We start from the raw sequence: 13,490 nt of genomic DNA, 5'->3' as shown, positions 1-13,490 counted from the left end.
CGACGAGATCTACAATTTTCATGTAAAAATTTTTAACTTTTCTGTTCTACAGAATTTTTTCAATAGTTTTTATCAAAATTAATCTAATTTTCTTATTAGACGAGCAAAGCTTTCTAGTTTCCATATCCACGAAAACGGGTCAGAGTTATTTTCGCGCAAGAGTCCGTGTACGAAACAGCCGCCAACGCTTCCCTGGCATCGAGAAATGCACCAGGCTAGACCTAGAGTCGGTCGGTTTAACGTTCCCCTATCGCTTTTCGGAGAAACGCCGCGACGAATTCAGGAAACCTAAAAACGCGTTGATTATTCGCGTAAACCAAAGCGGAATTGGCTCAATGTCGCAATACATAAACGGTAGCAATTTTTATTGATAAATAATATTTTTTATTCGGAAATGATAATGAAAGATGACACAGGAAATGAAATCTGGCATTAAAAAGCAACAACAATGTTTATTGATCCTTGAATTTGTTTTTCGTTTGTGAACAGCCATGTAAGAAATCGACAGGTTTGTTGAAACATGATGTGTTTTACTTTCCAGGCAGCCAGACGAAGATCCAGAGGATCAAAATGTCGGAGGCGGAAGGTGAGGTCTACTTTACGAGCTGGCGTCACGATGTTCTTTGAAATGTATCTCTGGCCTAGGGATTAATCGTATATGATAAAGATAATGATCACGAGCGATTGGTCGACGAGAAATCAGGGAAAAATGTACGATAATCGTGATCTGAAAACGACGTACGAGCAATCTGTATTATTACTACCGAACGTAACCATTCATTAACGAAAACTCCTTCTCTTTTCATTTCTGTCATCACTGAAATCTCTGACTCTCTCCATTTTCCTTCTCTATCACGTTCAAGAACTTGAGGACGCTCACTGCACGTGACTACTAAAAAAAGAAAATAAAATAGAAAAAGAAAACGTACATCTTTCTGCGATGTAACCGTAGCTGTGTTGCCTGTGCGTGTAACATAAAAGAACAGGACGTCTTTCACTAAAAAAACTGATTAATCGGTACACGATCATTATGTATGTACGAGCGGAAGCGCGAGCCAGAATTATTAATCAATCATTATCGGAACGCTTCCGTCTTGATAAACATTACCTGGGTAACAACATTTATTAACCAACCCCCTATAACGTCCTCTTACTATCTTATACTTTACGTTTTCCTATTCAGAATGAACTAAAATAAAATTTTAATTGAACTTGTCCTTTCTTTCCCAGGATTTACAAGTTCTACTTACAGTTATAGGGGGTTACATTTTTTTAATAAATTCTTATTAACTTCAGCCTGAGTTTCATTTTCGTTGTTACCCACTTCCATATAACTGGAATTATTCCAGATGTACGAACGGTAGCGGGCAGCAATGATTTCCAGAGAACCGTCGACGCTGGAAGTGGAAGATCGAGTTCGATAGACTATCTGGATACCTACGAGGACATCCCGAAGGAGACCGCAAAAGAATATCCAGAAGAGACTAAAGAGGGACTGTGCAAAGAGGAGAAAGAGAAAGAGGCATTTCTGGAGAACGAGAGGAAGTCGTTCGAAGAGAAGAGAGAGACCACGCACGCAGGTTCGTGACGTATAGTAATTTGAGGACAGACCGTACGAATCTAGCTCTACGTTTCATGGCCTTAATTGCGTGTGAAGTTCCCCTGAAATATTATTTCTGATCGGACCGCTGTCCAATTTTTATTTTAATCGTCCAGATCTTGCCTGGTTTGACCCGAAATTTCATTCAACACAATGTATGTACAGATAATATATGTACGGTTAATTTGCACACCACATGTACATAACGCTATAACACTGTGGGCTTTCCATCTTCTTGAATCATTGTTTAATATTATTAAAAATCTGAGAAATGAAACGTCGATTCGAACTGAAGCCGGCGCCGCTCTTCTTGTATACAGCGTCGCGGCGTTCTCGCCTCCGGTGGGCAGCCGCGAGGCGTTGAACGAGAGAGCGACCGAAAATAAATCCACCGCGGAGAATCCCGTGGCTTTTAAATAAAGCGAGTGCGACTGCCGGTCAAGCTGAGCGGGTTCCTCCTCGCGAAAACGCGTTCCACGCTTCTCTCTTATTGCGTCTCTCGAGCCGACCGTACTTACGTTTTCACGAACATTAGAAAGAGAGATCTGAATCCAATTCCCCACCCCCACCACCCCAAAAAAAAGAAAGATATTTTGCTCCTATTGCAATACGAATCAAATTGTCGATTGTGATTTTAAAGAGAAGGAATTGATACTTAGTTATCCAATAGTCCTGCGCCCTCGAGCCAACATCGTCAGGTTACCAACTTATTTTAACTCGACTCCGAAGACTATACAAAGACAACGTCAACTCGATCTATTCATTAAGAAATTCTACTCTGTCATAAGTCAACACACATCGAATTATTCACTGAGAGACCAGTAATAGAAATAAACCGACACAACGTAGAATAGAAAAATCGACATCGTAACGTCGTAACCGATCAGAAAACGAGAAAAGAATTTCTCGGAAGGAAAAGCGACGGAAGGGTGAAAATATTCCTGCGTTCGCAATTTCTTGCAGTCGTACCTGCGTCTTAGGTTCAACGCCGGTCTGTTGTCGTTTCTTTTTCAGCGGGTTCGCGCACGGGAACCAGTGACAACAACGACCACGACGAAAGAGGCGTCGAGCGACGAGAAGAGAGCGCGAGGGGAACCGGGGCCACTTCGTCACCAGGTATCATCGATGGACGGAACGAGAACGCGCCAGTCGGTGAGTGGAATTCATTGCCGCTACTGGTAGAGCGTCTACGCGCCGCGCTCGAGCTCTCCCTAGGGGGTCGTCGTCGCGAGAACGGCGCAGGCGAGCAGCTCCCGGAGGACTCAGGCGTCGACTCCGAAGAGGACTTCCGTATACGCAATTCCATGGAACAGGCGTTGGGCAGTTGCAACGAACCTGAACTCAAGAAAGACCTCAAGTTCCTCGAGGATCTGTTGCTCTCCGACATACAGACTGCTCTATCGCGTCTTCGGGAGACTTTGCAAAAAATCGACGTGACTGCTGTGGGCGCTGCGTCTGACCCGACGAGCAAATTGCAATTATTAAGATTGGTGTCTAGTTTATTATCCAGGCTCCAAGTATCTGAACAGGCGAGTACCTGTGAAAAGGTACCTGCAGTATTGCCTTCGACGTCCCTCAGTCGGAGACGAAGGGGAACCAGGCACACGATAGGGGTTTCTACAGAGGAGTTGGCCAAAGCTAGGAAGTGGTTGGAAGTGGAGAGAAACATTGTACCTTTGAAGGACGTCGCGGTTTTAGTGAAGGAACAGAAAGAACGGGGTGAGAATGCAGTAGAGAAGAAATCGGAGGAGATCCGAGATAAGTGTACTAAGGATGCTATAAATCAGCGTCAATTGTTGGAGGACAAGAACAAGGAGGTCAGGGACAGTTGTGTGTTTCGTGGTATACAACAGGTGGACGTGAAAGACTGCGAAATTGGTGGTGATTCGAGTATGTACCAGGTTTCATATAAAAATAATTACCAAAGCAAAGAGTATAGTAATGAGAACTGTATCGAAGATAACGAGGAGAGGAGTCGCGTAAGCCAATTGGCGGCTGCTCTTAGGCAACGAGCCGAGCTGGCGACTTCTGGTGCGAAATACGTGGGCAACAAATTCAGTGCGAAGAAGTCGAAGATAAAACGCGCGAACACTATCGACATACCCAGTTACTTGAAGCTTCAGGCACAGACTCTCGGCCACGAGACCACGGGCTGCGTCTCGTTGAGAAGACCGATTAACGTTGGGGACAAGGCTTATAATTCCGCGAGTGTAATCGTGCCTGCGTTTCAACCGAAAACCGAGAACGATAGAAAATTTCTAGCTCTGATCAATAAAAATAACGAATCACCGGCGGTGGCTCCGGTAGTGCCATTTAAAACTCTTGGACAGGCGCCGTTGACAAGAACCATGGACATGTCGTCGGTGACTAACGAGAATTGGAACAGTAAGTTCTCGAACTTAAAAACGAATTTCGATAAACAGCCTACAACCGAGGAAAATAAACCGTCCCTGAAGACTCGTGCCAATAAAATATTCGGTGCGCCGCAAGCTCAAGTTTATCCTACCCAAAATTACGTTCCTCAAGTAACGTCCGTGGGTTTCAGACACGCATCATCGTCCCCTTTCCGTAAAATCGAGAAACCGTCCCCGGTGTCTCCTTCGAAGGTGCCTCCCTCGTATCACTGGCCAAATAAAGCACCGATGCCGTTGAAAGAGAAAGCACGGATGATGTTCGACAAAGAGAACACCAAATCCCTCAGGTCCGATGAGAAGCCTAGTTTTCCACGGCCACCGTGGATCGAGCGGAACGAAAACAGGACTAATGACACGGTCACAGAAAATGGTAAATTGGACTATCGATCCTTCTGCAAACAGTTCGCGCCATTCGTTGGTAAAGCTCCCCCCATGCAATCCAAGAAGCCCGATATACAACAACGAGTTCCCGGAGTGGTGGACGGTAAAATTTCCTTCAAAGTAGTGGCGGACAAACGCATCTATCCCCCGACGGGACGTCGTGACTCCAAGGAGAAAATGGGAATGAAAAGTGGAACAGAACACATAGAAAATATTTATGCCGATGCTATGCTGAGAGGCAGTTCTTCCGTGGCCGTTCAAACCGGAATCGACGATCACCAGGACGAGGGAAGATCGTTCAAAGTTACACCTAAAATGTCGAGAAAACAGAACCCGATTTGTAGCAACGCTGCTGTGCAGACTGCAAGTGATTTGGATAAAGGAACTACGAAACAGTGGAAACCGCTTTATTATGAACAATCTGACTCGGATCAGACTGAAAACGGACAGAGGTTTGTTTTGGATCACAATCAGAATTACCGAACTGTGTCTAATGATTCGGACTTCGGCAGTCCTGGGATAGCTACGGGCGCGCGTCATACGACTAATGAACAGGATTTCCGGGAGCAGGAATCGTTTGATGGAAAGAATTATTTGTCTGAAGATACTGACAATCAAAATTATTCTTCTTCGTTCGTCTCTCCTCTTCCTATAGCTTCAGGTATACGTCAGATTAGCAATGAACAAGATTATAGGCCGTCAGGATTGCTTCAAAGAAATCCTACAGAAAATTACTTATCTGAAGATACTAACAACCAAAACTATTCTTCCTCCTATGTCTCTGCTGCTATAACGACTCCAAGTGTTCATCAGAATAGCAGCGAACATAGTTTCAGAGAATCAGAGCTACTTCAAAAAAAGAATTATCTGTCTAAAGACACTGACAACCAGGATTATCCATCTTCCTTCGTCTCTCCTGCTTTCTCTAATTACAACCAATCCGACGAAGTGTTGGAAACTCCAGAGCTAAGTGTCATTGATTGGCCTACGGAAAATTCCGATTTTCTGGACGATCAGCATATACAAAATCAAGACATCAGTCCAGAAGTTGGCGTTGTTACACGATATACGTGCGCCATTGCAACCGTGGCATCGGTGGACAGTCCTGAACCCCGTTCCGAGGAAGTGGTAGCGGACTCCAGGACTTCGTCGTCGCCGTCGCCATCTCCCTCGCAGTGGTCCTGGTCCAGATCAAGACCACCGACCAATGAAACTGTTACCTCGGAGGAAGAGATTCGACGACACAACTTGCTGCAACAAAGCTTGGTTCGTCGTCTACAAAATGAAATCACTTCATTGAACGAGCCTAATCAGTACCAGGATTACAATTTAGGACAACATCTGACAGTTCAAAATCAGCCCAAGCACTTAATAAATCAATCTTCTAATATCGGTCAAAGTCAGTACAGTCAATCTCAGAATGTTACACCAAACTATCATCAACGTAGTTTCAATCAATCACAGAGCAGTACACCAAGTGATCAAAGCTATAGTCAAATTCCGAGTGTCCCCAGCTACGGGCAGCAAAATTACAATAAACCTCCACCGAGCTATCGACAACAGAGTCACAGTCATCCTACGAACTTAGAACAATCGTCGAGCGTGAGTCAAGCATCAAACAGATTTCCTAAACATTTAGCACCTGCTCCTCAGAAAAAAGAAAAGTCCCCTTCGCCAGGTACAATGCCAGTGAACAGAGTAACTGCTCTGAGAGAAGCTTACGAGCAGACGCCAAGCGCTCCACCGAAACCGATTCATAAGGAGCGTTCACCGATTCCGAACGGAAGTGGTCCAATCGATTCTAGCGACGAGTATTTAGTATCATGCACAACGAAACCCACGAGATCCATAGTGCTCTCGAAGTCGGAGTCCTGGCATCAACTGGCGGCCACTAATTCCTCGCGAACTCCTCGCGCTCAGCCATCGCCTCCAATACCTCGTTCTCATCCGAAACCACCGAAGCCTAGGTCCCCTTTCTCTCAGAAATTGCGTTCAAAGCAATTTGAGGCCTCGTCTATGGCGGACAGCGTGAAGAAGATGGAAGACAAAATTCGACAATATTTCGATCAGCCTTCGGAATCGGTTGAAACGAAAGAGATGACGAAACATAGGCGATCGTCCAGGTTCGCGGTCAAGGGGATGGTCGGATTGTCGCGTAGTCGCACCATGCCCGGACTGGCCGATGAGAAGTTACATTTGCTGATACCGGAACCACAACAAGTGCCGTTGCTGAACGTGAACACGGCTGACGTCGACAAAGTGTTCGATGACCTATTCGAGGAAGCCACCAGAACCGATAATCATTAGATCGTCCAACGATCGCATTCTTTGTTTAACGCGGCGTGTATTCGAGGATTCGATCGCGCGTGTTGGATTTTCTTCGCTGGGATATCTTCAGCCGGGACGACGGTTGTTGTAATTGTTGATATAATTATACTCACCCTTCGCTCCTGGTGATACGTGTTCCAATCGAAACGATTTGTCGATGTGAACAATTGTCTGGACGCGACGCTTCGAAGTGTTCGTGTTAAAAGATTAGAAGAAACAGTGAAGGGAAGAACTGGTGAATAAATGTTGCGATCTGCACGCGAAAAGGAGCCCGAGTAAAGTGAGAGAAAGATAGCATATCTTAAAACTGAGGAAAGCTGAAGTGAAACGCAGAAAACTCCCTTCTGACATTCTTTTTCCCATTGAAACCGTTTTTTTTTATTAAATAATAATAAAATAATTCGTGGAAAAGAGTGTTGAAAGGGAGTTTATTCTACGTAGTACGCACTGAAGAAAATTGAACGTTGCTCGCGTGCGCACGGGAAATGGGGTTTCTCTCGTGAAGAAAGTCTCCCTCTTATTTTTCACGTCGAGGAAAGCACCCCGCGTGCCTTTTTTTGTATGTTTCTCTTTTCCTTTTTTATTTTCTTCTTCCCTTAATAAGCCTCGAGCCGCGAACACGTTTTGCGGACGGACGGTTCAGAGTCGCTAAGAAGGTCGTGCCAAAGCCCGAATAAAGCAGTGAGTCACAGCCCTTCTCTCTTTGTTGATCCTTTTTTGCCGCGCAGTAGCGTTTAGCTTGCACCAGAGCTGGACTGTGCACGAAAGTTTGAAGAGTAGCATATACATATTAGTTAGTACATATATATACATACAGAATACAGACGTACACGCATCTCTAGACGCAGTAGAGAGCGCAAAACAGGGAGGACGTTGTCTGAGTGTTCGAGTCCACTTTTACTTCCCTACCCGTTGTGGTCTGTTTGCTTCCCCTGTTGGGTATTAATATCCAGCAGGAGTCACCATCATTCAGATACCATTTTCATTTGAAATAATTAGAGTCGCCGAAAACTTATGCTTAGAAACGAAAGTTATTTTACGAGAATTGGAGTTTAGACATTTGGACAATGTTCTTCGGCAAATAAGCGGTCATACATACACATTCGATTTAAAACTGTTTGAAACTAATGATTCTAAAGCAAACTTATGGCGCTTACAATAGTCTAGATTGCAAATATTTACAGGAAGTAAGAATTTACGCGCAATTCATTTCCTTTATTCGATGCTTGGATTCTTGGCGGAAATGGAGAATGGTATCGGTATCGCGCTGATTGCCGCGTTAACAGAGCGCAAAATCATATGCGATTTAAAATTCACTTTATTAACAGCCCGACATGCTTTCCTATCTCACCTACTAATCCGTTCGATTACGAGTTAAGTTGCTAGGATTCCTTAAAGTATTAGTAAAAACATGTATTACGAAATAACAGCATTTACCGAATACAGTAATAGCTAAGTTTTGACTCAGTAACATTTAGAGTAAAGTTTACAAATGTCTTGAGTCTATGGATTTTCGATCAGCTGCTCGATCGAAGGAGAAACGATTCGTCCTCTATCGACGCAAAAATAGCGCATTTCGTACACGTGCATTTATTTGGAGATGGTAAACGTACAGAGAGAGACGCGCCAGCCAAGTTTCCAAGTCTTTATTCGCGGAATCAATGAAGAATCATTCCTGGCGACTTAAATTTTCACATTTTCGCATAAAAAAATATATCGCGTAAATATTCTAGTATAAATATACAACGCCCACGCACGTGTCGGTTAAAGGTGCGTCTGTGTGTCGATTTTATTTCAGTTCGATTACCAAACGATCCACACAGCCGAACACGAGCGCGGAAGGTACACACACAACACTTTAGTTAGATTAGAGATCTTTTTAGCTTTAGATCCAGCTCCACGTGTTTCTTGTTGTTGGAGCGATTTCGTCATCGCCTCGTTGCGACTCGGATCACGAAATTAGAAATGCAAGATGATTTTAATGTCGATCACGTGTCGTAACACGGCACGCAGTGATCCCCTGTTTTTTTTCAAATTTGAAAGAGGATAAGCGAAAAGAATTCTGATCGAGAAACGACGACGAGGTTGAGAAACGAAAGTTTTCGTTACTTTTTATTTATCCCTTTTTTCTTTTAGTTTTTTGTTGAATTTGCCAAATCCCTCTAATAATTCTCACATACGCAGCGATTTTCATTCACAAACTTTTTCTTTTTAATTGGACTGTAACATTGACGAGATGGTCGTATGAGTTTCAATGAACCCTAACGTTTTGCGATGACGTTGACGATTGTTTAATTTTATTTATAGATCGTTCTATTCGTTTTTCAGCCCGCAAGAAGCCCCTATCGCCGTTTGCCAAGTTTCGTGAACTCGATAGACAAAATAGTACCGCTTCGTCACCCAGGTAATTGAAAACGCTTTTTACGAGCGGTCATTTATTTAAAAAAATATTTTCTAACAGTTAACGCCTGAGTTGTATCATATACAAGATTAATTTATCCAATAAAGGTCATGTTCGATCACCAATTCAATTGTTTCAAATTGTGCTTTGTAGTAATAATATTTCTACGCATATACGCACTTTTCGTTTCTTCGAAAGCTTAAAACTGGCAGCTTCTTCTTCCTATATTTAGTTATAGTCCCGTAAAGTCGCCGGCAACAGAGTTTCGGTTCAAGTTTACCGACCCATCAGTGCGGGACAGCGCGGTACAAATAAAAGAAAGACTACTAGCGTGGTGCCGTTCCAAGACTAAGGAGTACGAGGTAAAATCCGTTTATAGACGAAGCTCCTGTCTCTTGCGAGTGCTTTGAGAAAATTGCGTGTACGCGAGAATTGGCCGAACTTGGCAATTTCCTGTTACAGAATGTACAACTGGACAATTTCTCGACTAGCTGGAACGACGGGCTAGCGTTCTGCGCTCTGCTTCATCATTTCAGACCAGACGCTTTTGATTATAACTCGCTACGACCGGAGAACCGCAAGATGAACTTCGAGCTGGCGTTTAAAAAAGCCGAGTGAGCTTTAACGATCAATTATCCATTTGTCTTTACAAAATACAAAATATTGTGTCTCATTAATTTTTATAATACATAATAGAAAATCTGAGATCATTCATTTTTATGAGGACTTCAGTCACTGTTAATGAAAATCAAATTAATCGATTCTAGCGAACTTGCCGGGATCGCGCCGTTACTTGACGTCGAGGATATGGTGATGATGCGTCGCCCGGATTGGAAATGCGTCTTCACCTACGTGCAATCCATTTATCGCCGTTTCAAGGACGAAGATTAAAGGATGCAAGTTTTTCAACGCTCCTCGACGGCGTTCAGCAGTACCAAACTCGATATTCAACCGCATCCCGTGGTCCACGAATCGCGGGACAGTTCTATCGCTATCCGTTCCAGATGATCATCAAGGATACGGCGCATTCTCCAAACACGAGATTGGAAACACGTGAAAAACATAAGAGAGAACTGGGAAATTAGAAGCAGCGAAGAAATAGAAAAAAAGAGTTAGCTTTTGCGTGTCTCGCGTCCAGCAACATTTTCATGCACAACTTTCCCTGGCACCTTTCCGACAAACGTATAATCATCTGACAACGCAGTATGTAGATGAAACGGTTTCCACGAACACGTAGTGCTCCGGCTGGTGCACAAAACAAGAAACGCAAACTGTCGTTGCCAAAGATACTGATGCTGTAGCGTTAAATGTTTTCAATGGAATTCAAGGTCTTTTATGCCAAAGATTTGTGAAATAAACACGTGATGCTAGCATCCTTCTTGATTGACGACATTATTTCCCAGAGATCAAATTGTAAAAGAATTAAATGATTTATTACGAAACCGATTTATTAGTTGTATTCAAAGATATACATATTTATATTACATTAAGTATAAAATACACTCTGAGAAATATATCCTGTCTCATTCATACCTTTAAATGATCATTTAATCAGATGAACAATCGTACACGTAGTCGCGCGTGATTAAATTGAATTAAAACTAAATAGTAATATTCTTATTTCTTTTAAATGATTGTAACTTTACTCAGACTTTTTTATCGTACTGCTGGGTGATCAGTAAAATATATATATTGTCTCCAGTCGGTACTTCGTTTTAAGGCACCAGTTAGTGAAAATCGACCGTGATACATTCTATTAAAAGGTGTCTTCTAAGGAATTATTTATATCATTTCTATCTTCCCCAAGCATTTCTTGTAAAACTTCTACTAGTGCTCTTGATTCATCCAACATTTCTTTGTATATACGATTTTCTTCCTGTAAGGCATGCACGCGTTCCGTCAATTCCTTGTTATCCTCTAGGGCATCTTCAAGAGCTATCCGTCGTCTTTCAGCCAACACTTCCCAGTAATTTTCGCTAGGCCCAGCTGTGCAATAAATTAAAAATTTTATACTTCATTAACTTCATTTTTTTGTGTCACGTACCTTCAGATGTCAAATCTTCTACTTCAATCTTAATCTTCCCTCCTCTTGCAGTTTGAACAGCTTTGTCTTTGAATGTTATCTTTTTACGCTTTGGCTTCTCGTCATTCTTCGTTTTCTCAGTCACTTCTCTGAAACATCATAAAATTAATTTATATATGTTGAGTTGTGTACATGTCGCAATTAATTTTTGAGAGTTTCTTACGTTTTAACTGCATCCTTTCCTGCTAAAGAAGATCTAAGCATCCTCCCACCACCAACTAAGTTTTCTTTGCCAGTGGCTGCTGGCTGCAAAACGTGCAAACACTTTCTGACCTTATCCTGTTTCGATAAAAGATAAGAATGTATGATGTACCATGAAGCCTTCACATGCAGTTATTGCTTGAACCATGAATATAAAATCAAAATATGTACAAAAAAATATACTATAGATATAATAAATGAGATGATAATTGATATTATGATAACAAAACATCTATTTTTGTTAATTGTTCGTACTTTTGTGAAGGAAATGTATGGTAATGTTCATTGCGGATAAATAAATAAAATTTGAAGACGTTATAATCTTAAGACAATCCTGGTACAATCGATGAAGATATCATTCTTTCGGAAATTATTAGAAAATAATAAAAAGTCATGTTCTATCACTAACCTCAGATGCAGCGGTTTTGGCGGCAGAAACTTTCGTCCCACCTCCGGGTTTCATTGTGACCGTTACAAGGGCAAGTTAACTAAACTGATTTAAATAAAATGCAATAAGATAGTTCGTTCACTGAACAACGAAATAGATCGTTCAGTCTCTATGGCTCCCACGTAAAATATTGATAAAATGGAGATTATAATTCAAAATTGTGGGTAACGAACACTCGTTCAGGGCACAAGCAAACGTTCCACCAGTTCCAACGGTTCCAACCGTTCCGAGTTGTTCTGTGTTCCGAAATTCCGAGCAGTTCCGAGGTTCCAACTCTCGAACTCTCGACTCAACTTGACTCAACCTCGACAATCTACGTAAACGACGCTATGATGCTTCCCTGTCCTCTTCTGCCTTTTGACACCACGTGGTGTCACTTAAAGAAATACTTTTTCATTTAAATATTATAACAGAGATGAGGACGATTACCTGAGTCTTGTCGTACGGGTCATATCGTTGTATACCAATCAGTGAAAGTAAACAGCAATTAAATATTGAATAGATAAGTAATAAATAATGAGCGTTCCTAACTTAGTAACTAAATGCAGTTCACCAAACATTTTATGGTATCAAACAGATATTACAGTTATAATACGTATTCTATTGCCAGACGTAAACAAGTACTATCTTCGAGTTGAATGTGATCATTTATTATTTAGGTATCCTTAACTAAAATTATTAATATTCATTACATATTTTAATTTATAATCATCTAATTAATATTTATGTATTGTGTTTTAGCACGAAAGTAAATTCAAAAAATTATTATCTGTGTCTGTATCTTTTCGGTGTCGTATTTGCGGAAAAAACATCTCACAGAAATACAGGAAGGGAAATTAAAATCACACTTCAAAAGGCCCAGAGATGTAAAATACTCATTAATTTATATATTTTTATCGTATACTTAATTCTTAATTTTACTTATTCATAATTTTCACAAATGCAGGGATAAAATGGTTAAGATTATATGTTGAAAGGACAAAGAACCCTTTAATTAATGTGGATACAGACCATATACACGCAGACGAATGTATTATAAAAGGTAACTCTAATACTTTCTTTATTAAAAAGTTATATATGTATTTCCTTATACCATAAAGGAACAAATATTAATAATCAGTGTTTGACCATAACATTATTTAAAACACTATCTAACTATTCTATATGAAATCATACAGAATCTAATAAAAATTGTTTTATCACAGAAAGGGAAAGCTTTACACAGTTCAAGCTTAGGAATAATATAACTAATATAATGCCTGATGTGCCATCTTCTGATGAGGCAGAATCTGATGATGAAGATGTAGATATGATATTTGATTAAGCATTTTCATTAAAAATTTCTGGCATTATTTCTGTATTAAATTGTAAATTTTTATTCAATAAAACTTCAGTTCAAAGTACCATTTAAAATTTGACAGCAGTTTTATTTTTCTGAGCATTATTCTCAATTTATCAAAATAGTACACATATTTAACAAATAGTTTAGTATATACTATACATAAAGACTTCACTTGTACTGGCACATAAATATAAAAATAAAAGTAAAGAGAAAATGGTAAATGGACAAAATACTGTATAACTGCATATACAGTTTAATAAAGGAAAGAACTAATATTTATGTAAATGTCTTT

At 40.9% G+C, this 13,490-nt stretch overlaps 4 protein-coding genes across 5 annotated transcripts in view; 3 read left to right on the top strand and 1 right to left on the bottom strand.

Moving 5' to 3' along the window:
• The window catches only part of LOC108628595 (uncharacterized), a gene marked incomplete at its 5' end in the record, with an annotated part of 11,419 nt that extends 4,281 nt beyond the window's left edge, over window positions 1–7,138 (top strand). Inside the window, 4 exons of the mRNA XM_026816597.1 lie at window positions 542–586; window positions 1,350–1,580; window positions 2,615–4,984; window positions 5,222–7,138. Of these exons, the coding sequence (XP_026672398.1) occupies window positions 542–586; window positions 1,350–1,580; window positions 2,615–4,984; window positions 5,222–6,702 (4,127 nt within the window). The remainder of the gene's footprint in view (window positions 1–541; window positions 587–1,349; window positions 1,581–2,614; window positions 4,985–5,221) is intronic.
• LOC113464779 (smoothelin-like protein 2) lies at window positions 6,967–10,570 on the top strand. Its single transcript, XM_026816596.1, has 6 exons — window positions 6,967–6,978; window positions 7,165–7,282; window positions 9,052–9,127; window positions 9,357–9,486; window positions 9,587–9,738; window positions 9,892–10,570. The coding sequence occupies exons 1-6, from the start codon at window positions 6,967–6,969 to the stop codon at window positions 10,013–10,015; spliced, it is 612 nt and encodes a 203-aa protein (XP_026672397.1). The 3' UTR covers window positions 10,016–10,570.
• On the bottom strand, window positions 10,555–11,962 carry geminin (geminin DNA replication inhibitor). 2 transcript variants are annotated; one of them, XM_018030632.2, is made up of 4 exons: window positions 11,818–11,962; window positions 11,371–11,486; window positions 11,169–11,296; window positions 10,555–11,110 (listed from the first exon to the last, which is right to left on the bottom strand). In XM_018030632.2, exons 1-4 carry the CDS (start codon window positions 11,869–11,871, stop codon window positions 10,881–10,883), a joined length of 528 nt encoding a protein of 175 aa, XP_017886121.1. In that variant the 5' UTR covers window positions 11,872–11,962; the 3' UTR covers window positions 10,555–10,880. The 2 variants fall into 2 exon arrangements, with proteins under 2 accessions (XP_017886121.1, XP_017886122.1); XM_018030633.2 differs by having other exon boundaries at window positions 11,371–11,453.
• A 270-nt stretch (window positions 11,963–12,232) lies between these two features.
• On the top strand, window positions 12,233–13,468 carry LOC108628587 (uncharacterized). Its single transcript, XM_018030607.2, has 4 exons — window positions 12,233–12,515; window positions 12,598–12,722; window positions 12,803–12,898; window positions 13,062–13,468. Exons 1-4 carry the CDS (start codon window positions 12,373–12,375, stop codon window positions 13,178–13,180), a joined length of 483 nt encoding a protein of 160 aa, XP_017886096.1. The 5' UTR covers window positions 12,233–12,372; the 3' UTR covers window positions 13,181–13,468.
• The last annotated feature ends 22 nt before the right edge of the window (window positions 13,469–13,490 follow it).

Source organism: Ceratina calcarata, unplaced genomic scaffold (assembly GCF_001652005.2).
Source record: "Ceratina calcarata isolate Rehan_Ccalc_2016 unplaced genomic scaffold, ASM165200v1 scaffold53, whole genome shotgun sequence".
In the NCBI taxonomy this organism is placed as follows: domain Eukaryota; kingdom Metazoa; phylum Arthropoda; class Insecta; order Hymenoptera; family Apidae; genus Ceratina; species Ceratina calcarata.
Note: the sequence above shows the minus strand (reverse complement) of the source record. Positions and strands in the feature narration are given on the sequence as shown.